Source organism: Musca autumnalis, unplaced genomic scaffold (genome assembly GCF_047663935.1).
Source record: "Musca autumnalis isolate F117 unplaced genomic scaffold, ASM4766393v1 scaffold_4, whole genome shotgun sequence".
Classification (NCBI taxonomy): domain Eukaryota; kingdom Metazoa; phylum Arthropoda; class Insecta; order Diptera; family Muscidae; genus Musca; species Musca autumnalis.
In genome coordinates this window covers 26,488,663-26,513,345 of record NW_027411977.1, presented here as the reverse complement: position 1 = coordinate 26,513,345, position 24,683 = coordinate 26,488,663, and the positions used below count along the sequence as shown (strand labels likewise).

General features: G+C 36.5%; 2 protein-coding genes across 2 annotated transcripts; both read left to right on the top strand.

The window, feature by feature from the left end:
• Positions 1-7,927: 7,927 nt before the first annotated feature.
• LOC141401256 (larval cuticle protein 65Ag1-like) lies at positions 7,928-8,319 on the top strand. The gene is made up of 2 exons (XM_073981327.1): positions 7,928-8,040; positions 8,130-8,319. Exons 1-2 carry the CDS (start codon positions 7,928-7,930, stop codon positions 8,317-8,319), a joined length of 303 nt encoding a protein of 100 aa, XP_073837428.1.
• A 13,946-nt stretch (positions 8,320-22,265) lies between these two features.
• LOC141401286 (larval cuticle protein 65Ag1-like) lies at positions 22,266-22,659 on the top strand. Its single transcript, XM_073981387.1, has 2 exons — positions 22,266-22,378; positions 22,461-22,659. The coding sequence occupies exons 1-2, from the start codon at positions 22,266-22,268 to the stop codon at positions 22,657-22,659; spliced, it is 312 nt and encodes a 103-aa protein (XP_073837488.1).
• Positions 22,660-24,683: the final 2,024 nt, after the last annotated feature.

Sequence of the window (24,683 nt, the reverse complement as noted above, 5' to 3'; positions counted from 1 at the left end):
TAGTTTTGGGTGTGTTAGCTAAACATTTTCACCGAATTACCTGTTTTTGACATTTGAGGTTCCCAGTGGTCACAAATCTTCTCTATCCAAAAACTGTAAACATTGTTTTGTTGGCACTTCTAAATCGCAATGATATGACCGATAGGTTTTAATTGTGAAGATAATATGCTCCACATCACTTTATGTGCTAGGGGACTTATTTATGCCTCTGTAATTGACACAAACCGTTTTGTCTCCTTTTTATACCCTCAGCCTTTAGGCTAAAGAGGGTATTTACACTTTCATACGACCAAAAATGTGCCTCATCGAAATAATGGTTTTAGACCCCAAGTATGTTTGTACGATATCCGTTTCAGACAATTTTGAGTCGATCTAGCAATGTCCGTCCGTCTGTCTGTCTGTCTGGCTGGCTGGTGCGCACGATAACTCTCGAACGGATCAATCGATTCGGTTCAAATTTTGGGTATCGAAATATTTTGTCCAGATTCGATTTAAGTTCGAAGATGGGCCATATAGGTCCACTCCTTCAGGTACCTCCCCCACAAATGTTCAAAAATTGTCGCGAAACTTGTGCGCACGATAACTCTCGAAGGGAATAACCGATTTGGTCCAAAATTTGGCTTTCGTAATATTTTGTCCAAACTTAGTTCAAGTTCAAAGATGGATTATATCGGTCCACTCCTTCGGGTACCTCCCACACAAAATTTCGTAAAAGTTCAGTTTAGGACCTGGTCTCGAATCGCTTTGATTTTTGTTTACGCAAGTTGTATTCGCTGTCCTCTATACGACGCTGTAAGTTTCATTAGGGGCAAGTCCATACCTCCTGAGAAAATAGCCTGAAAGTTACAAAAAACCCTATGACACCGTGTGTAGTGGTTGGAGCGCAAGATAACTCTCGAACGGATCTGCCGATTCGGTCCAAAATTTGGCTTTCGTAATATTTTGTCCAAACTTAGTTCAAGTTCAAAGATGGATTATATCGGTCCACTCCTTCCGGTACCTCCCCCACAAAAGTTCGAAAATATTCGGAAAATTTGTGCGTACGATAACTCTTGAAGGGATTAACCGATTTGGTCCATACTTTGCACATTATGAAATTTCTACCAGACTTAGATGAGGTTCCAAAATGGACTCAATCGGTAAACTCCGTCGAGTACCTCCCACACAAAATTTCGGAAAAGTTCAGTTTAGGAGCTGCTCTCGAATCGCCTTGGTTTTTGTTTTAGCATCGTGTATTCACTGTCCCCTATACGAAGGTACAAGTTTCCTCAGGGGCAAGTCCATACTTCCTGAACAAATAGCCTGAAAGTTGAAAAACAAACCCTATGACACCATTTTTATGGGTGGAAGCGCAAGATAATTCTCGAACGGATATGCCGATTCCGGCCAAAATTTGGCCTTCGTAATATTGTTTCCAAACTTAGTTTAAGTTCGTAGATAAACCATATCGGTCTACTCCTTCAGGTACCTACCCCACAAAAGTTCAAAAATGTTCGGAAAAATTGTGCGCACGATAACTCTTAATGGAAGTGAAATCGGTCACTTCCATACTTTGCGCATTCTCAAAATATCTACCAGATATAGATCAGGTTCGAATATGGACTATATTTGTCCACTCCATCCGGTACCTCCCACACAAAATGTTGGATAAGTTTACTTTAAGACCTGCTATTGAATCACTTTGATTTTTGTTGAAGCAACTTACATTCGCTGCCTCAATTACCATGGTAAAAGTTGTTTCAGGGGCAAGTCCATACCTCTTGAGAAAATAGCCCGAATGGTGTAAAAACCCCGTATGGCACCCCCATTGGTCTATGTCGGTCTATTCCTTAAAGACCTTTTCCGCAAAATTTTTGAACTTTTATCCTAATCAAAATTTTTGTCGGTTCATACGGCCAAAATTTTGAAAACCCCCCTAAACACATAGGTTTTTTTTGGGGAAAAAAAATCCACACAGGCTGAGGGTATATCTCTGTCGACAAAGCCGACTGGTATATTTTTACTTGTTTCGTAGCAGATTGAATCACCAAATCGTTGGTCATACCCATCCCCATACTTATCAGTATTTCACTTCTTATCAGTATTTCGCCTTGAATAGTTCGACAGGTAGCCGATCAGTTTTGCTGCTGTATTATTCTTGAGAAGACCTGACTTTGACTATGTGGAAAAACTCAAAGCCTTTGTTTGGGATATCGTCATCGCCGCTCATGTTTTATACCAAAAGCATCATAAAATGCTGCTTCCAGATCCTCAATACACTAAGGGTATCATATACGAGATTCGCTTTGTTATCTTTGCAGGAGAATGTGTAAGCATCATATCCTTCAGTCTGGTGATTTACACTCGTAACAGTTTCGGACTTTATTCCTTCCCCTGATCATCTCGAGTACTTCACGCTCACATTTTTTCTCTTCTTTATTTGTCTTCACTTCTCACGATTGCTGATTTTTTGGGAGGAATTTTTGGTACCAATGTACATATAGCACGGTAAGCCTGAGCCAACTTTAAATGGAATGTGCTAACACTAGTGAAGTTTTTGCGGAGTCCGAAACTACAATGTTTTTAGATGAAAAAAATAATAAAAAAATCGCCGCAGCGCTTTTTAAATAAATCACTATCAAAGCTCAGTTTTTTAGGTGACAGTCCCATATCGATTTATTTAAAAATCCCTCCAGCGATTTTTTCTTGTTTTTTTGATTTTTCTTATATATGAACATTGCTGTTTCAAAATTTGCAAAATTTTGCACGGTATAAGCACCTTCCATTTAAGCTTAATTAAGTGCATGACATTGTTTTATAAGGAGGCGATACAGTCTATGCATTGTCTAAATTTGAACTTCTATGTCTCAAAAATTGTAAAATTTAGGAAAAAGTCAATTTATTAATCTTCAAAGCCACATTTGCTCTAACCCCATTTCAATAGAAAACCTAAAAAACCTTAAAAATGTGAACTTTGATAGCGATTTATTTAAAAATCAGTCCGGCGATTTTTTTTTGATTTTTCCATCTATGAACATTGTAATTTCAGAATCCGTAAAAATGTCGCACCTTCCGTTTAAAGTTGGCTCAGGCACACCGTGATAGAGTTTTCGGTAGTTTGAAGCCCATTCTTTGCCTGTTATGCTAGCGGTTTCACTACATCCTGCGTCATCGGAATAATGGTTTTAGACCCCAAGAGTGTTTTGGCGAAATCCGACAATTTGGAGTCGATTTAGCAATATCCATCGATTTGTCCCTCCATCTGTCTGACTGGCTGGAGCGCACAATAACTCTCGAACGGATTAACCGATTAGGTCCGAAATTTGGCTTTCGTAATATTTGGTCAAAACTTAGTTTAAGTTGGAAGATGAGCCATATGAGTCCACTCCTTCAAGTACCTCCCCAACAAAAGTTCGAAAATGTTGTGCAACCTATCGAAATTAAATGAATACCAAAATTAAATCTACTTCCAAAATGGACGATGTATTCCTCTAGGTGCCTCCTCCATAACACTTTTGGGCTTTATGTACTTCTGTTGGGATATGTTATTTTCTTTACGTTGCCTGTATTCGATTCTATATCGTCCATAGATTAAAGTTCCAACTCACAAAGGTTGAGGTTATATCTCTGTCGGCAAAACCGACTGATACTTTTTCACTTGTTAAGACGCAAAACAATTAAAAATATCTTATCTATATTAATAAAAGAGTAAAGTGATTGACTGACTGACTGACTGACTTAATGATTCATCACCGCCCAGACCAAACGGCTGAAGCTAGAATCTTGAAATTTTGGGTGTGGATCACTCTTGGTCCGAAGGGGTCAGATAAGGCTGGGTTTTTGGAAATTCGAACTGGAAGGGTACGAAAAGTACTAAAAGGTACTAAATATGGTACCGTTTGTATTTGGCGAACCGGTAGAGCTAGAACTTTGAAATTTGGAATGAAGATCACCGATGGAGTGTAGGAAAGATGTGCTAAAGGGTTTTTAGAAATTCAAATTACAAGTGTACGAAAAGTACTAGAATGTACTAAATTTGGTACCAATTAGTATTTTGTGAACGGATAAAGGTTAATGGTTGAAATTTGGTGTGAGAATCAAGATTAAAAGGTACGGTTGACATAAGGAGGCGGTTTAGGAAAAGTGTACACATGTGTACGAAAAGTACTAAATGGTACTAAATTTGGTACAACTATGATTTGGGCGAACGGAAAGAGCTGGAATCCTCAAATTTTGAATTAAGGCTACTGTTGGAGAGTAGAATGGACGTGGTTTTGAAAATTCGTACTTATGGGCACGAAAAGTACTAAATGGTACTAAATTTGGTACAATTTTTATTTAGGTTGATAGGATAGAGCTGGAATCCTGAAATTTTGAATTAAGGCTGATGTTAGAGATTAGTATGGAAGTAGTTTTGAAAAATTGTACTTATGCGTACGAAAAGTACTAAATGGTACTAAATTTGGTACAATTACGATTTGGGCTAACGGATAGAGCTGGAATCCTGAATTTATGAATTAAGGCTACAGTTGGAGGGTAGAATGGAAGTAGTTTTGAAAATTCGTACTTATGCGTACGAAAAGTACTAAATGGTACTAAATTTGGTACAATTACGATTTGGGCTAACGGATAGAGCTGGAATCCTGAAATTATGAATTAAGGCTACAGTTGGAGGGTAGAATGGAAGTAGTTTTGAAAATTCGTACTTATGCGTACGAAAAGTACTAAATGGTACTAAATTTGGTACAATTACGATTTGGGCGAACGGATAGAGCTGGAATCCTATAATTTTGAATTATGGCTACTGTTGGAGAGTAGAATGGACGTGGTTTTGAAAATTCGTACCTTATGGGCACGAAAAAGTACTAAATGGTACTTAATTTGGTACAATTTGGATTTAGGTTGAACGGATGAGCTGGAATCCTGAAATTTTAATTAAGGCTGCTGTTAGAGAGTAGAATGGAAGTAGTTTTGAAAAATCGAACCTATGGGTACGGCAAGTACTAAATGGTACTAAATTTTGTACAATTTGTGTTTAGGTTGAACGGATAGACCTGTAATCCTGAAATTTTGAATTAAGGCTACAGTTGGAGGGTAGAATGGAAGTTGTTTTGAAAATACGTACTTATGGGTACGAAAAGTAATAAATGATACTAAATTTGGTACAATTATGATTTAGGCGAACGGATCGAGCTGGAATCCTGAAATTTTAATTAAGGCTGATGTTAGAGATTAGTATGGAGTAGTTTTGAAAATTCGTAATTATGCGTACGAAAAGTACTAAATGGGACTAAATTTGGTACAATTACGATCTGGGCGAACGGATAGAGCTGGAATCCTGAAATTTGTATTACGGCTGACGTTAGAGAGTAGAACGGAAGTAGTTTTGAAAATTCGTACTTATTGGTACGAAAAGTACGAAATGGTACTAAATTTGGTACAACTACGATTTAGGCGAACGGATAGAGCTGGAATCCTGAAATTTTGAGCTAAGGCTACAGTTGGAGGGTAGAATGGATGTTGTTTTGAAAATTCGTACTTATGGGTACGAAATGTACTAACTGATACTAAATTTTATACAATTTGGATTTAGGTTGAACAGATACAGCTGGAATCCTGAAATTTTGAATTAAGATTGATGTAGTATGGAGATAATTTGGAAATTCGTTCTTATGGGTTAAGGTTACGAAAAGTACTAAGTTGCACTAAATTTGGATTTAGGGTGAACGGATAGAGCTGTAGCCCTGAAATTTCGAATTAACATTGATGTTAGAGTATGGGATTGAGATTATTTGGCAATTCGTACTTCGTAGGCTACATTTGGAGTGTAAAATGGAAGTAGCTTTGAAAATTCGTACTTATGGGTACAAAAAGTACTAAATAGTACTAAATTTGGGTGATTGATTTGATTTGGGTGAACGAACAGAGCTGGAATAATGAAATTTAAAATTAAGCTTGCTGTTGGGGTGTAAGATGGAGTTAGTTTTGCGAATTCTTACTTACGGGTAAGAAAAATACTAAATTTGGTACTGTTTGGATTTGGGTAAACGAATAGAGCTGGAAACCCTAAATTCGTAATTGAGATTAATGTTGAAGTGTATGGTTGAGGTAGTTTTGGAAATTCGTACTTAGGGATACGAAAAGCACTAAATTTGGTATAATTTGGATTTGGGTCAACGGATAGATCTAGAATCTTGAAATGTGTAATTGAGATTTCTGTTGGAGTGTAGGATTGTGGTAGTTTTGGAAATTCGTACTTATGGGAACGAAAAGTGCTAAATTTGGTACAATTGGGATTTGGAATCTCGAAACCTTGAAATTGGAATTGAGATTACTGTTGGAGTATAGGCTTAAGGTAGTTTTGAAAATTCGTACTTATGGGTACCAAAAGTACTAAATAGTACTAAATTTGGAACAGCGGGTATTTGGGGGAACGGATTAGAGCTGGAATCCAGGAATTTGGTAAGACTACGGTTGGAGTGTAGCATTGAGACATGCAGGTAGTTTTTAAATTCGTACTTATGGACACGAAATATACCAAATGGTACAATTTGAATTTGAGAGCACCGATTGCGCTGGAATCCTGTTTTTGGAAGTAAGATTACTGGTGAAGTGAAGGATTGACGTAGTTTTGGAAAATCGTACTATTGGTTGTAGGGACAGTGCTGGAATCTGTATTTTTTGGATTTAGTGTGAGTATTGGTGTGCAATGTTGGTGTCGCTGTTAATTTTCAGTGTTCGCCATTTCCATATTATATATTGTTTATTTGTTTTTTATATCCTTTCCGCATACGAAGTAGCGGGCACTTTGCTAGTAAAAAATTAAATGACAAAACGACCGTAAAATGTAAACGCTTATTAATGTTGTAACAACGAAAAAGATAAATAAACCACATCAACGGTGGCGTACGAGAAAGACCATATATGGTCCATAACAGCCCTGTTCAGAACGGTGCAATGTTTACTTTAATTCTCTGTATGTTTTTGTTGAAAATAGTAAATATTTTTTACATTTTTGTTTTATTATTTTTTTATTGTTTAATCCAAGAAACCTTTTTTGATGACAATAAAGTTCAAAAATGAATTAAAGGTCGTAAGATACTTCCAAAAATTGTTTTTCGTTATATATCTGTGTGCAGGGCTGGTCTACAACCATTATTACGGTGTGTTACAAACTTTTGAGGCAAACCACGAACCCATATTATAATGAAAAAATGACTGCTTAGTCTTCTTAGTTAAATTTGGATCTCAGCCAATTATGTTAAAAGTTACTGGCTGTTGCCCCGTAAAAAAACTATTCTGAATCACTGTGTGACATCCATAAAAAGCGTCACAGTTGTCATCGCTGATGACCATAAAACGAACATTGAACGTTTTTAATGTTATCTTTATGTAAAGACACCACACTCGAATTTACAATGTATTACGTTTTCACTTTTGTTGAAATTAATACAGAGTTCGCACCTTGGTCGCAAGTGTTGGGCATATTGAATTCGACTAAGTCCAACATAAAATCGCACTTCTTCATGTTTCTTTCATGCTGAATATTTTGAAATATTTCACTTTGTTGCCGGTTGTACAAATTCTTCTTTTTGTTTTCGTTTTTTATTATCATTTCTGCACGCATCTTCTTTTGACCATATTGTGGGTATTCTGGTTTTTAGTTAGTTAATGGTGATAACTTGATTTTGGTTTATGTTGTGAATGTTGTAGCATCGCTTGCTTTGTTTTGTTTTTGCTGTGTGTGAATTCTTTACATATTTACTTCTTCACATTATTAAATTCAAGATCAATACCAAAAAAAGTAAACCAAAAACGAATTATGCAAAATATTGTTTCAATAGTTCGGAAGATAAGTATAAATTGCTACTAAAGATCACAGGTCGACATCATTCAACTGTAGCAACTCTTGTAGAACAGTCAAATAACAAACAAACAACTAAGCAACATGAAATTCATCATTGTTTTCGCCGCCCTCTTCGCCTTGGCTTTGGCCGCTCCCTCTGATGTTGAAATTGTCCGCAGCGAATCTGATGTTGGTCCTGAATCCTTCTCATTTGAGTAAGTGTCTCGAAATCATCCACCATTGACATTTGAAGCAGATTATTAACACGCATATTTCCACTCTTGTATTTTTTTGTTTCAAACAGTTCTGAAACCAGCGATGGTACCAAACACTCTGCTCAAGGTCAATTGAACAACATTGGTACCGAACAAGAAGCCATTGCTGTCCGTGGTTCTTACTCCTTCGTTGGTGATGATGGCCAAACCTACACCGTCACCTATGTTGCTGATGAAAACGGTTTCCAACCCCAAGGTGCCCATTTGCCAGTTGCTTAAGTTACACCCCACCTAACTGAAATTGTTATTTAATCCAAAGTCCTATCCCGTTCCAATCCTTAACATGTCCAACCATTTCCCTTACAAATCCCAAAAAAAAAATCCTATCTGTTACATTGCCGCCTCTTTGCTATTGACAATATTTGCCAGTGGCTATTGAGGAGCATTATCAAAGTTGTTATTTGACCAAAATAGGCTAAGTTGAAAAAAGAGATGAAGAAAAAGATAAAAAACAAATGAAATAGAAAACAAATTTAAAATCAAAATTACTTGGATTTTTTTTATTATTTGAAAACGCTCTATACCACGGGAACAGTATCGATCATGGCAGAACTACCAGGTAGTGGTATCACACCAGCTGATCGAATATGAAAAGTCAAATCTCTTTATAAAAAAATATTTTTGTTGTAATTTCCCTAACAACATAAAGAACGTTTTGATATAACATATTCAAAATTATACGATGCCACTACCTGGGTAATTGTGCCATGGTATCGATTTTTGTCCAAACATTTAACATATATGACATTACAGTCCTACAACCAGGTTTTATTATACCAAAATGAGGGTTTCCAAGGGTTTATACATGGCGGCAAATATATCCAGCGTACGAATAAAAAAATTATGAAACGTTTTCAATCGTTTCGTTTCGAAAAATAACCACCGAACTTGCTGTTTAGTTTCGTTTTGTTTACATTCATAAGTGCGTACAAAACGAAAAATGAAAAGTTTTCAATTTCATAACAACTCATAGAAAACGAAACACGCTTGCAAACTTTTGGTGGTTGATTGAAACATCCGCCGAAATATGTTCCAAGTATGTGTTGTAAGCTTATTAGGTTGTTAAACAATCAAATGTGTGTGTGTGTCTGTCGCACAGCAAACGTTTGCAAACGATTCATTTTGTTTCGTTCGTGAATGAAACAACTCGCAACAGCAAAGACGAAGTACATTTTAGCAATCGTACAGTTTTGTTTTTCTTCAGTTAAAAAGTTTGTGGTTTTGTTATGATAACGAAACGATTCAAAAAAAAGTGAAAAGTTTGTGACTTTGTGTGATTGGTACGGAAATTGTTTCGTTTGTTTGCGTTCATTGAAAATATCTAAATATAACTCAGCGTACTGTTGCCGACATTCCCTGAGTATTTCAGCCATGTAAAACTTCTCTACAAATGGTGTCATTAGACACTTCGGAATAGGTTATGGCAATCAGGGATTGATATGAGAGAAGTCTCCCAATGTTAAGACCAACATCGTTTGTGAAACTTTGGATTCTATGAATATTTCTGCCGAACTTAATGTAGTTCCAGTGGTCCTGTTTACAACGATAATTATTTTTTTCCTTGGAAATCCAAATTTCCTGTGATAATAATCCAGAAGCTTTAAAATAAACTATGGCATCATCAATGGCTCCTCCAAAAAATATTTGAATCCTACCATGAACTAAACTGCATATGTGAGAAAAAATTTGAAATATTAAGTGGGATTATCCGAACCTTCTTGGAAGTTAATATACGATCGTATGAAATTATTCCATGTGCAAAGTTTCGGCCAAATCTAATAATCAATTCGTAAGTTTTCGCGCTCATCAGTGAGTTGGGTTATTTTGAGATTCTTCCTAAACTGCACTTGTGCGAAACATTTTCCATGTTCGAAGCTTATCTATGTCTGGAAGAAATAATACGATGTGCAAAGTTTAGACCAAATCGGGTTTTCCCTTCGAACCATTTGCGAAAAATAAGTATGAATTGCGTTAAGATAGGCCGGGCCGAACTTTTTATACCATTTACCATGAGTTGTATTGAAGTAAAATGAAACAATTACTTTCCTTTCGTTTATGAAAGTACTAAATTCTGCGCCACTTCCAGTAAAGCTCTGACAAAATTCTGGGGGAAAGTTTTTTTTTGGTCCCAAAGAGGACTAAGCACACTTCTATAGGGGCTATATGAAGACTACTCCCATGGAAAACTAACTTAGTTAAGTTGAGGCCAAAACCTTCAAACAAACAAATTTCAGGTGGACACCCCAAAGAAGACTAAATACCAAATTTCAGCCATTTTGGTGGGATAATGATGCCACAAAATACCGAAAATCGGGAGATATCATTCTATGGGGGTTATACGAAGGCGTTGGTTGACCTATACCGAAAAATTTCAGGTGGACAGTTTACCACCACCAACGAAGACATACCTAATTTTAGCCATTTCAGTGGAACATTGAGGCCACAACTTTCAAAATACCCAAAATCGGGAGATACCGTTCTATTGGGGGCTATATAAAGGTGTGGAACATTAGATTTCCCAACGAAGAGTAAATACCTAATTTAAACCATATCGGTGGGACATTGAGGCCACAACCTTCAAAATACCGGAAATCGGGAGGTACCGTTCTATGGACCGATATAGCCCATTTTCAATACCTAGGAATAGTAGAAACTTCTTTACCAAATCATAGAACTCTATCTGAAAAATTGCGACATGTATCTTGATTTCAACAGACGGAGGGACGAACATGGCGAAATCGACTTAGAATTTTATGCTGATCAAGAATATACATAAATGGTAAAAACCAAACATGTTTTACAATCGATAAATCCGAGCTTCACCCATTCAGAATTCGCCAACTGTTAACATATTTTATATAGTATTCTTTAAAATTAAGTGTTTTAGGAAGGATCCCACAATGTTAATTAATTTTCGTGGAAGCTGCGTTGGTATCAATGTAGAAAAATGGGTAAAAATGGTTTGATTTCTGATTTCTGGCGTAACCTTAAATTTTATAGACCTATGCCCAAAGAAGGAATCACAGAATACTCCATGGGCACCTAAAATTGTTGCTGACATTTCGAACCTGGAATTTCGGGGTTTTTTTAATTTTTTAATAAATAATCCGGACACGCAACACGATAATATTCCAAACCCTTAATGGGATTATAGAACTCGTGATTTTACGTCGTTTAATGTGTATCTCATGAGTGTGTTCCTAGTAACTGGATTATAAAGGTCAAAATTTGATGCGTGAATTTTCTTAAAAAACTATTTTTACGCGTAAAATTGTTAAGTGTCATTCAATTTTCTTTTAAACCCCTTGTGAATTTAGTTTCTTACGCGACGGATTTTATGAGCCCTTCCGCGATCGTATCCATCCAATAAATCCGCGGATATAGATACCTTGGAAATAGGAAAATCAGCAAAAATATATTTTGGCAAATCCGCGTACTAAACCCTGATTTTCCTTAAAAAATGTTTACATAAATGGAATCCTTTATACGCGATTATAATGTGTGCGAAAACGCGAGTAATATGGGTCTTTTACCAAAAATAGAACGTGTAGGCACATCCGCGGTTCTTGAAGAATCTATTTGAAATATGTATATTATATTGAGGTGATTTTGATCGGCGGTAATGAAACCGTATGCGCATCAAAATCGTATGCACATTGCGCGACTTTTACCTACTTTAAGGTTTATGGCATTGTGAGATGCAACTGACGGCACACAATGGCCGCTGAGTGAAACATCGAAATATGCGAATGTATTGAAAGAGACTAAATCGCAGTATCCAAAATCGGACGCGAATCAAATGATTTTAATTAATTCGCAACTTACAGGCTTTTTAATTTTCATATTTTTTGAATGATTGTAAGTTGAATATTACTCTTAATTTCCTATCCTTATAAGTTATCACAGTAAGCAACTAAGCTTTTGCGATGATAAACCACATTTCTTAATCAAGTTTTAGTAGAGTACCTTATTTATCGTATGGGATTTTAGCGAAATTGTTTGGAGAACTCCAAATATTTTTTCTAATTTTTCGAATCAAACCAAAAAATATATTTGCAACATTATTGTCTAACAATAAGTTTTCCCCTTTTGTTGTTGCTATAATATGCAATAAATTTAGTTTCATAATTTTTCTACGCATTGCACGATGGGGCCAATAGAAGGTTTTCGAGGCAAAAAGTCAATTTTTGAAGTGAACAATTTGAAAACAATAATAACGGATTTCGATTGCCAACACTCTGAATCACTAAAAATAAAAAATAAATCAATCTGGTAACATCACATTGCGACATACTGATCTGGCAATGGTGACATATTTTCTTATGCATAATTTTCCGACATTCATTATAAATAAGTAGTGAAAGCATTTTAGGCGCCAAAACGAACATTTCAACATTTTTATAATTTTTAAACATGGAAAGCTCTTCAATGGGTATGTAAAATAAGATAGTGTTAACAAATAATAAAAATGTTATGTGTGGTAAATGTATTTTTGAGTTAAGATGTTATGTCTCCATCTCCAAATTTTCCTTTGTTATCCATGTGTTCTCTGGAGTATAACTTTTGAGATCTAGGTAGATCTAGGACATTATATATATGTGGTGAAAGGTATTAATGTGTACTATCATTTTTTGAAAAAATTGGCTGCGACAAGCTGCGCCTTTTCATAAAAATCTAATTTCAGATGTCGTAATACTTAAAAATATGGACATTTTTATGTTTTGGTTGGAGAATAATCGGAAACCCATTAATGTTATCAATTGGATTTCGGAAAAATTTAATAGACTGTATATAATAATATATAATTTCAAAGATATCGCAGACAAACTTGGCTTTTGTGGCGGAATCTTAGCGGATTTTTACTAAATTTGGAACCTTTTTTATTAACTTATACCAGACCACAGACAAAACCATGAAATTTGAACATATGTATATAAAGGAGCTATTTCGATGTCTGAACCGATTTCAATATATCTTGACAAACTTACTGTAGTCCGAATTCCGTAACATTTTCCAAATTTTATGATTTGAATGCTTGGTCAACAATTTGCCTGAAATCGGGCGAACATATATATGGGAGCTATATACAATTCTGAACCGATTTCAATATGATTTGCCAAAATCCGTCACACATTTCATCAAGATTGGACATACATAGCGGGATTAGTGCCCAAATACCTAAAATCGGGCGAAAATATATATGGGAGCAATATCAAAATCTGAACCGATTTCCATATAACTTGGCAAACTTTTTTGTAGTCCTAATTCCGTGGTATTTTCCAAATCGCATAAAAATTGGGCAGAATTTTCGTGTATGGTCCACCAATTGCTTGAAATCGGGGTAACATATATACAAGAGCTATATGTATATATGAACCGATATGAACCAAATTTGGCATATTAGTTTCTAAGCCCATTAAAAACATTTGTACAAAATGTGGAAGGTCTAGCTTGCCCCAGTGATTTGTTGCCTCGAAAACCTGTCATTGGCCCCATCGTGCATTGTCTAGATTTCGCAGATATTCTTTAATGTATTTTCTGAGGGTTTGTACGGACTCTTTGACAGCATAATTGGGATTTACTTCAATTTTTTATTATTTGTTGATTTTCCGCGAAAATAAAATAAATAATAAACATTTAAACATCTACGAATAGATATGGAATGCTGTTAACGATTTATGCATACATATTCTCATAACCAGTAAGGAAAGGATCCAAGTCGGGCAGGGCGACTATATCATACCCTACACCACTGTGAATATGTAAAATATAAATCGGAGTTATATCCAGATCTAAACCGATTTTGATATAATTTGGCACATTTATTTCCAGACCGAATTCAGTCACACATTCCAAATATCATTGAAATCGGACTTATATAGCGTGTTTGGAGCAGTAAATACGCGAAATCTGCCAAAAATTTATGTGGGTGCTATATCCAAATCTGAACCGATTTCAATATAATTTGGCACATTTATTTCTAAACTGAATTCAGTCACACACTCCAAATTTCATCGAAATCAGAAATATATAGCGTGTTTGGTACAGAAAATACGTGAAATCGGCCGAAAATATATATGGGAGCTATATCCAAATCTGAACCGATTTCTATTTAATTTGGCGCACTTATTTCTAGACCAAATTCAGTCAAACAATCCAAATCTCATTAAAATCGGAAGTATAAAACGTGATTGGTGCAGCAAATACGTGAAATCGGGCGAAAATATATATGGGAGCTATATCCAAATCTGAACCGATTTTCACCAAAAGCAATAGCGTTCTTCCTATGGCTAAAAAAATTTTCAGCTGAATCGGACAAAAAATGCGACCTGTACGTTGCGAACAAAAATACATGGACAGACGGACAGACGGACGGACATGCATAAATCGACTCAGAAAGTGATTATATGTATACCCCAAAAGGAACTATGGGTATATTTCGTTTCCTTTTGTATGTTACATACAAATGCACAAAGACATAATACCCCTTACCACAGTGTGGTGTAGGGTATAAAAATAAGATAGTTTTTAATATTATTTTTTTTTAATGAGAGTAAAAGTCGCTAAAACGTTTGCTCGCACCGGCCAATTTTGTGAACACGAACATATTTGAAAACAGATTTTTTCCGTAAGCTCTGTACCAAAAATTGTAGATGTGCTCGCAAAAAAATTTTTAATTTTTTTTTTTCAAATGGAATTGCAAAGGAATTTTGGTTTTTACCATATACACTTTCATACGGCCAAAATGTGCCTCATCGACCTCAAGTATGTTTGGACGACAATTTGGGGTCGATTTAGCAATGTTCGTCCGTCTGTCTGGCACGATAATTCTAGAACAGATAAGCCGAGTCGTTCTAAAATTTGACCTTTGTAATATTTTGTCTAAACTAGGTTCGAAGATGAGTCATATCCTTCGGATGAAAGTGGTAAAAATGTAGTTTGAGACAACTTCGTGAATCCCTTTAAATTTTTGTTGCATTACTGCCTCCATTAAGACGGTAGTAGTTTTTTTTTCAAAATGGCCCGCAAGGTGTAAAAACCGCTATGTCACCATGTGTAGTGGCAGGAGCGCACGATAACTCTCGAACGGATCGGCCGATTTAATCCTAAATTTGATCTGCGTAAAAGTCTATTATTTTCGGTACCTCTCCTTCTTGAACGGAGCAACCGACCAAACTTAGTTTATCTTCGAAAATGGTTCATATCGGTCTTCACATCTTCCCCCCTTCGAGGATCTTTTGGAAATTTATTTGGATGCTACTCCTTGTGGTCCGTTTTACAGTCATATTATGTTTATCTTGGGCAAGTCCGAAAAGAGCAAAAAAATCTGAAAACCCTCTAATGCAAAATTTTTGTAGAAAAGGAATTTATTTGCGTAGCCGTGATTCGATTCTATATCTTCAATAGATGATTGGTTAAATTTACACAGACTGAGGGTATATCTCTGTCGGCAAAGCCGACTGATGCTGTCGGAGGGTATAATTAAATTTGTCATTCCGTTTATAACACATCGAAATCGAAAAAAGTATAACCATGTCCGTCCGTCCATCAAGATACAGCTCGCAATTTTTAAGATACAGCTTTGTAATTTGGTATAGAAGTTTCGATTACACCTAGGATATAAAATGGGCTATATCATAGAACGGTACTCCCGGATTTTCGGCATTTTAAAGGTTTTAGCCTATTATCACACCGAAATGGCTGAAATTTGGTATTTAATATTCGTTGAAATTTGTCGGTATAGGTCCACGTCTTTTTCGATTTTCGGTATTAGTCCAGTCAAAATAGACATGCGTATAAGGGGGAAATAGCAAAAATTCCCACAAAGCTGAATTTTGGTGGAGAGCTAGGGTTGGCCATTAGAAGCAACGTCCTAAAAGTCCCCATCGATCCCATGTGTGCAAAACAAGTTATTCGGGGTCAAAGGTCATTTTTGGAGACATTATTTAACGGTAAGACTTAGCAAAAGCCGGCTAAAGTAAAAGTTGTAGATTCAATAATTGTCTAAAAGAGTAGTCTTTATGACTTTTAAAAAAGACTTACCATTTTCGAGATATCGCGATCTAAAGATGAAATAAACAAGTAAAAAAGTATCAGTCGGCTTTGCCGACTTAGATATACCCTCAGCCTGTGCAAATTGAAACTCTTTTTTTCACAAAAAACATATGTATTTAGGGGGTTTCAAAATTTTGGTCGTATTAACCGACAAAAATGTTGATTACGATTAAAGTTCAAAAATTTTGCGGAAGAGGTACTTAAAGGAATGGACCGATATAGGCCATGAGGGTGCCATAGGGGGTTTTTACAACCTTCGAATATAAGTTGCTTCAACAAAAATCAATGTGATTCAATAGCAGGTCTTAAAGTGAACTTATCCAAAATTTTTTATTCGAACCTGTTCTGTATGACCAAATCTGTCACTCCCATCACGAATAATCGTGTGCACAATTTTTCCGAACATTTTTGAACATTTGTGGGGTAGGTACCTGAAGTAGTGGACCGATATGGCTTATCTACGGATTTAAACTAAGTTTGGAAACAATATTACGGAGGCCAAATTTTGGCCGGAATCGGCATATCCGTTCAAGAATTATCTTGCGCTTCCAGCCATAAACATGGTGTCATAGGGTTTGTTTTTCAACTTTTAGGTTATTTTCTCAGGAAGAATGGACTTGCCCCTGAGGAAACTTGTAACTTCGTATAGGGGACAGTGAATACAAGATGTTTCAACAAAAACCAACGCGATTCGAGAGCAGGTCCTAAATTTTTTTCCTAAATTTTGTGTGGGAGGTACTCGAAGGAGTTTACCGATTGAGTCCATACTGGAACCTCATCTATGTCTGGTAGAAATTTCATAACGTGCAAAGTATGTACCAAATCGGTTACTTCCTTCAAGAATTATTGTACGCACAAGTTTTGCGACAATTTTTGAACATTTGTGGGGGAGGTACCTGAAGGAGTGAACGTATATGACCCATCTTCGAACTTAAATCAAATCTGGACAAAATATTTCGATACCCAAAATTTGAACCGAATCGATTGATCCGTTCCAGAGTTATTGTGCGCACCAGCCAGACAGACAGACGAACAGACAGACAGACGGACGGACATTACTAGATCTACTCAAAATTGCCTGAAACGGATATCGTACAAACATACTTGGGATCTAAAACCATTATTTCGATGAGGCACATTTTTGGTCGTACCAAAGTGTAAATACCCTCTTTAGCCTAAAGGCTGAGGGTATAAAAATTAGCCGCGTAAGTACATTGTGATGCGAACCGGTTAAAGTAACGACACTATTTGTTAGATTGGTTGGTTGGTTTACGTGGTGGCTACACTTTATAGCCTCAATTAGTATGTAAGGAATACCGTTTTGAAAACCACACCACTCGTTCAGGGATTGTTATTTCGTAGTATTAAATTGATAGTTAAATCCAGCCTGATGAGTTGAGAAATCGTAGAAGGTCTCCCGGACCTACTTCGGCTATCTCGGCGATATTATGAAGGAACGGCTTTCATATAGCTTTAAGTCGTCGTTGCATTAGTGCAGGGCAGGGGCAGAGGAGGTGCTCAACAGTTTCCTCCTCTTCTTCATCTCCGCAGCTGCGACAGTGGTCGTTGTGTGGTATATTTAAGCGCATTGCGTGGTTACCGATAGCCCAGTGACCGGTTAACACTGCAATAAGTCTTGCCAAGTTCCGTCGATTTTTGCTGATTAGGATCTTTGTGCGTTTGGCGTTGTATTGAGGCCATGTAGATATTGATATTCGGCATGTTTCCGTTTTGTTAGATACTTCCGTAAGCTTTCAAACGATATCCATGCAGTAATCGGTTCAGTAGAACCGGGTCTAACCCGGTTTTTAAATTTGGCCTTTCTGGTCGAATAACCGGCGAACCCGATCCGCAACCGTTGAAAATTATACATTTCCGTAATCAGCGCAATAATCCCTACCTTCGGACAAAACTTGAAAAAAAAATCGGAGAGTTTTCGTTGGGCTTTCGATTATATGGGATGGATGGGGTCTTTTAGGACATTGCTTCTAATGGCAAACCCTAGCTCTCCACCAAAATTCAACTCTGTGGGAATTTTTGCTATTTCAATACCTATTTTGACCAGACTATATGGGTAAAAGTTGGTATTTAGTATAAGTTGAGGGTACACAACCTTTCACCTGCAATTTGTCGGTATAGATCCACGTCTTTATATAGCCCCAATGGAACTGTACCTCCTGATTTTGGTATTTTGAATCTTTTTGCCTTATTATCACATCGAAATGGCTGGAATTTGGTATTGATGCTTCGTTTGGGATACAAATCTTTCCACCTGAAATTTGTCGGTTAAGGTCCACGTTTTCATATAGACACCATAGAATGATACCTCCGGATTTTCCGTATTTTGAAGGTTGTGCCCTCACTATCCCACCGAAATGTCTGAAATTTGGTAGTTAGAGTATTAAACTTTCCAACTGTAATTTGTCGCTATAGGTTCACGTCCTAATATTTTCGGTATTATAAAAGTTGTGGCCTTAATTTCTCACCGAAATGGTTAAAATGTATTATTTAGATTTCGTTGCGGGCATAAAACTTTTCACCTGACATTTGTCAGTATAGGTCCACGCCTTTATATAACCTTCATAGAAGAGTACCTCCCGATTTTCAGTAGTTTTACGGTTGTGTCCTCAATTTCTCATTGTAATGGCTGAAATTTGTTATTTAGTGTTTGTTGGGGGGTAAAAAACTTTCCACCTGAAATTTTTTAGTAAGGTTCACGCATTCATATAGCCCCCATAGAACAATTCCTCCCCATATTCGGTATTATGAAGGCTGTAGCCTCATTATCCCAGCAAACGGTTGAAATTTTGGAAAGAACAACAACGATGTCTTATGATGACTCTTTTAAAGGACACGGTGCTCTTGAAGCAACTTTAAATAGAAGGTGCTTACACCTGGGAAGTTTTTACGGATTCTGAAACTACAGTGTTCATAGATGAGAAAAATAAAAAAAAAAATAAATCGCCGGAGCGCTTTTTAAATAAATCGCGATTCAAGTCGGTGTGTGTATATTAAAAACCCCGAAGGACAGATGCGCCGTGAGTCGAACTTCCGCGTTATGGCGTGATGAAGTTTTTGCAAGAGACCCTGTTAGCCATCATGAATTAGCATTATATCTTTGTTTGTTGTTTTTGTAGAGCACTTAAGCAACAGTGAACAAAGATAAAACGCTAATTCCTGATGGCCCACAGGATCTATAACAAAAAATTCATCACGCCATAACGCGGAAGTTCGACTCACGGCGGATCTGTCCTTTGGGGTTCATAATATACTCACCAAGGCCTTTCTTCTCCAAGAGGAAATTTCCGTGCCCCAGACTTTCACCTCCATTTTGTTGAACAGTGTTATCTAATCTAATCTAAAAAAAATGAGTTCAGCTAGGTGAAAGGTACCACCTACAGGGCTATATCAAAGAGTCAACATATCTTTAAATTTTTTGGCGGAAAAGTTGTATACCTGCGGGGAACTAAAGATTCAAATTGTGGATAGTTTCATCAAAACAATGTACACCCTCAAAAATGGACCCATGTTGACGAATTTTAGTGAATAAATTTCGTGACCACTGAAAATTCCCGAAAATCAGGAGGTACTGTTATATGGTGGGATATACCAAAACATGGACCTATATTGACGATTATTTTTGAATAGACAAAATTGTAGCTAAAATTCTCAAAATACCGAAAATCGGGAGATACCGTTATATGGGGGCTACACCAAAACATGGACCTATGTGACGATGTTTCGTTGGAGATGATTTATGACCACTGAGAACTTTAAATGACAAATTACAGCTACTTCGGTTAAAAACTGTAGCTAAAATTCTCAAAATACCGAAAATTGGGAGGTACGGTTATATGGGGGTTATACCAAAACATGGACCTATGTTGACGATGTTTGGTGGTTATGTATTATAACCACTGAGAACCTCAAATGGCAAATTACAGCTAGTTCGGTTAAAAATTGTAACTAAACTGCTCAAAATACCGAAAATCGGGAAGTACCATTATATGGGGGCTATACCAAAGCATGGACCTATGTTGACGATGTTTGGTGGAGATATTTCATGACCACTGAGAACCTCAAATGTCAACTTGCAGATAGTTCGGCTACAAATTGTGGCTAAAATTCTCAAAATACCGAAAATCCGGAGGTACCGATATATGGGGCTATACCAAAACATGGACCTATGTTGACAATGCTTGGCGGAGATATTTCATGACCACTGAGAACCTCAAATAGCAAATTACAGCTAGTTCGGTTAAAAATTGTAGCTAAAATTCTCAAAATACCGAACATCGGGAGGTACCGTTATATGAGGAATATACCAAAACATGGACCTATGCCCATATTCTTTGGGATATAAGTTTGTTGATCACTAGGAACCCTAAGTGCCAAATTATAGCTAATTCGGTCTGCAAATGTGGCGAATAACGTCAAAATTCCTCAAATCCGGAGGTACCGTTATATGGGGCTATACCAAAGAGTGGACCGATATAGCCCATCTTCGAACTTGACCTGCCTATGGAATAAAGACGCTCTGGTGCAAAATTTCAGCACTCTATCTCAATTATTGCGGACGCTAGAGTGATTACAACAGACGGACAGACGGACATGGCTAGATCGTCTTAGAATTTTATCCTGATCAAGAATATATATACTTTATAGGGTCGCAAATGATTAGTTCGATGTGTTACAAACAGAATGACAAACTTAATATACCCTCCATACTATGGTGGAGGGTATAAAAATGGTAAAACCTAGGAACATACCATAACAGTCAATCCTCTAAAAAATTTTCACAGCTATTACATTTGCTTTAGCTCCATTTCGATAGGACTTACGGTTTTCAAGCAAAATCGCTAAAACCTAAAATAAACCTAAAAATGAGAACATTGACCGCGATGTATTTAAAAATAAATCCCAATTTGAACGTCTATATCTCAATAACGGTAAAACCTACAAAAAAATTATAAGCGTCAATCATGTAGAGAATGTTCATAGCTTTAGTTCCATTTCAATAGGACTAGCGATTTCTAAGCAAAATCGTGAAAACCTAAAAAAACCCTTAAAAATGTCAACTTGAATCGCGATTTATTTAAGAAGCGCTCCGTCGATTTTTTTTTTTGTTTTTTTTTGTTTTTTCATCTATGAACATTGATTGTAGTTTCAGAATCCGCAAAATGCACCTTCCATTTAAAGTTGCTTCAAGAGCACCGTGAGGGAGTATTTATTAACAGTTAAGATACTCTGCTCGTTTCATAAACGAAGGGGAATTAATTCCTCCTATTACTTTAATACACATCGCTCTTCATCCTTCTTTCACCTCTTCCTTCTCTATATTTTTGGACGCTGACAATGCAAAGAGTGGCGTCGTCAACCAAGTGGCTACACCTAACCCATTTCGGTTTATGGAATATAACGTTATCCTTAAAATATAAAGTAATCTAAGTATATAAACATTCTCCCCTGTTTCCATATGGGGTATTCGTAGGCAATATTTGATGTCTACATATATTTATTGAATATAATTTTGAATCATAAACCATGTTACGACCTTCTGAAGTAGACATCCCCTAAATTAAATCACTTTAAGATTCCTTGAATAAAGGAAAATTTGTGTTGATTCAATCCACCGTCCTCGTGCTTCTTTTAAAAATATGTGTGCCTTATTTGAATCGTTATTGTTGTTGTGACCATTTTTAAATTTTCTTAAAAAATAAAACCACTTTATTAATCATTTTTGCACGCAGCAACTGCCCCACAGTAGAATTCTTGTTTTTTGGTGTAGATTTATTTATTCACAAAAGCTTGATTTGAATGTTTCTTTTTATCGCCCTCATCATAGTTGTTATTGTTGTTGTTATTTATGTTAAGATATTGGTTTATCTTCTTCTGTGAATTCTTTATACAATCACCCTCTGCCGTTTATAGGGGAGCATTAAAATTCAAGATCAAATTCAACATTAAAATAAGACGAAGAATTATGCAAATTCAAGCTATTAAATTTCAAATATTATAGTATAAATTATAATCAAAGATCAGAGTTCGACATCATTCAACTTGAACAGCTCTTCTAGTCAACGACATAGAACAACCGCAAACAAACAAATATGAAATTCATCATTGTTTTCGCTGCCCTCTTCGCCTTGGCTTTGGCCGCTCCCGCTGATGTTGAAATTGTACGCAGCGAATCTGATGTTGGTCCTGAATCCTTCTCATTTGAGTAAGTGTCTTGAAATCATTCCAGCATTGACATTTGAAGCAGATTATTAACACTGTTGTATTTTTTTTTTTTTTTCAAACAGTTCTGAAACCAGCGATGGTACCAAACATTCTGCTCAAGGTCAATTGAACAATGTTGGTACTGAACAAGAAGCCATTGCTGTCCGTGGTTCATTCTCCTTCGTTGCTGATGATGGCCAAACCTACACCGTCGAATATGTTGCTGATGAAAACGGTTTCCAACCTCAAGGTGCCCATTTGCCCGTTGCCCCTGAAGCTTAAGTTGTTGATATTATCTGAAAACATATCCTAAAATATCCCTTTCCTTCCATATCCTCCATATCCAAACCACTTCCTTATCCTGAAACCTTTTCCCCCGCCCTTAACTAAAATGTTATTATTTGCTCTCTAGTGTTGACAATATTTGTCAATGATGGTTGAGTATTAGTACCGATGTTGTTATTTGATCAAAATATCTATGATAAGTCAAAAAAGAAAAACCAAAATGAAATATAAAACCAATTTTTTTATTAAATCTCAACACATAATGTTTTTATTATTTTTTGGAAATTCAGAAAATAAGAGAAGAAAGGTCCCAAAAAGCCTCAATATTTAAGTATTTGAATAAATGTATTGTGGGATTTTGTTACTGCCTTGCACACAGAAAGTCAAGACCAGAAAAACAAACGTTCCGGTGGTTTCAAATCAGCTCAACAGTATGATTCTCAAACTAATTTTTTGAGTTACCGACCAAAGTAGGTAAAATTAAAATGCGTATAATTTCGGTAATTAACGACTTTTTTGGTATAATAGTTACCAATCATGGCACACGGTGCGCCTTAACTAATTTTAAATGGAAGGTGCTTACACCTCGGAAATTTTTGCAGATTCTGAAATGCTCATAGATGAGAAGTATCAAGAAACAAAAAAAAAAAAAAATCGCCGGAGGGATTTTCAAATAAATCGCGATTTAAGTTCAAATTTTTAGGGGTTCTTTAGGTTTTCACGATTTTGCTTGGAAACTGCGAGTCCCATGTAAATGGGCCTAAACAAAATGTTGTAGCCCTGAAAATTCTCCACAGGATTGACCTTTATGATGTTTTCGTAGGTTTTACCATTTTTATACCCTCCACCATAGTATGGAGGGTATACTAAGTTTGTCATTCCGTTTGTAACACATCGAACTAATCATTTGCGACTCTATAAAGTATATATATTCTTGATCAGGATAAAATTCTAAGACGATCTAGCCATGTTCGACTGTACGTCTGTTGTAATCACTCTAGCGTCCGCAATAATTGAGATAGAGTGCTGCAATTTTGCACCCGAGGGTCTTTCCATAGGTAGGTCAAGTTCGAAGATAGGCTATATGGGTCCACTCTTTGGTATAGCTCCCATATAACGGTACCTCCGGATTTGAGGTATTTTGACGTTCTTCGCCACATTTGCAGACCGAATTAGCTAGTATTTGGCACTTAGGGTTTCTAGTGATCAACAAACTTATATTCCAAAGGATATGGGCATAGGTCCATGTTTTGGTATAGTCCACATATAACGGAACCACCCTATTTTCGGTATTTTGAGAATTTTAGCCACAATTTTTAAACGAACTATTTGCAATTTGACATTTGAGGTTCTCAGTGGTCATGAAACATCTCCACGAAACATCGTCAACATATGTCCATGTTTTGGTATAGCCCCCATATATCGGTACCTCCCGATTTTCAGTATTTTGAGAATTTTAGCTACAATTTTTAATCGAACCAGCTGTAATTTGCCATTTGATGTTCTCAGTGGTCGTGAAATATCTCCACCAAACATCATCAACATAGGTCCATGTTTTGGTATGACCCATTTATAACCGTACCTCCCGATTTTCGGTTTTTTGAGCATTTTAGTTACAATTTTTAACCGAACTAGCTGTAATTTGACGTTTGAGGTTCTCAGTGGTCATGAAATATCTCCACCAAACATCGTCAACATAGGTCCATGTTTTGGTATAGCCCCCATAAAACGGTACCTCCCTATTTTCGGTATTTTGAGAATTTTAGCCACAATTTGTAACCGAACTATCTGCAATTTGACATTTGAGGTTCTTAGTGGTCACGAAACATCGTCAACATAGGTCCATGTTTTGGTATGTCCCACTTATAACCGTACCTCCCGATGTTCGGTTTTTGAGCATTTTAGTTACAATTTTTAACCGAACTAGCTGTAATTTGAAGTTTGAGGTTCTCAGTGGTCATGAAACATCTCCACCAAACATCGTCAACATAGGTCCATGTTTTGGTATAGCCCCCATAAAA

Excerpts from the sequence above, each read along its gene's own strand:
- LOC141401286 (XM_073981387.1), top strand. The coding sequence starts at position 22,266 with ATGAAATTCATCATTGTTTTCGCTGCCCTCTTCGCCTTGGCTTTGGCC. Across the intron at positions 22,379-22,460 it reads CCTGAATCCTTCTCATTTGA|TTCTGAAACCAGCGATGGTA; the intron begins GTAAGTGTCTTG and ends TTTTTCAAACAG.
- LOC141401256 (XM_073981327.1), top strand. The coding sequence starts at position 7,928 with ATGAAATTCATCATTGTTTTCGCCGCCCTCTTCGCCTTGGCTTTGGCC. Across the intron at positions 8,041-8,129 it reads CCTGAATCCTTCTCATTTGA|TTCTGAAACCAGCGATGGTA; the intron begins GTAAGTGTCTCG and ends TGTTTCAAACAG.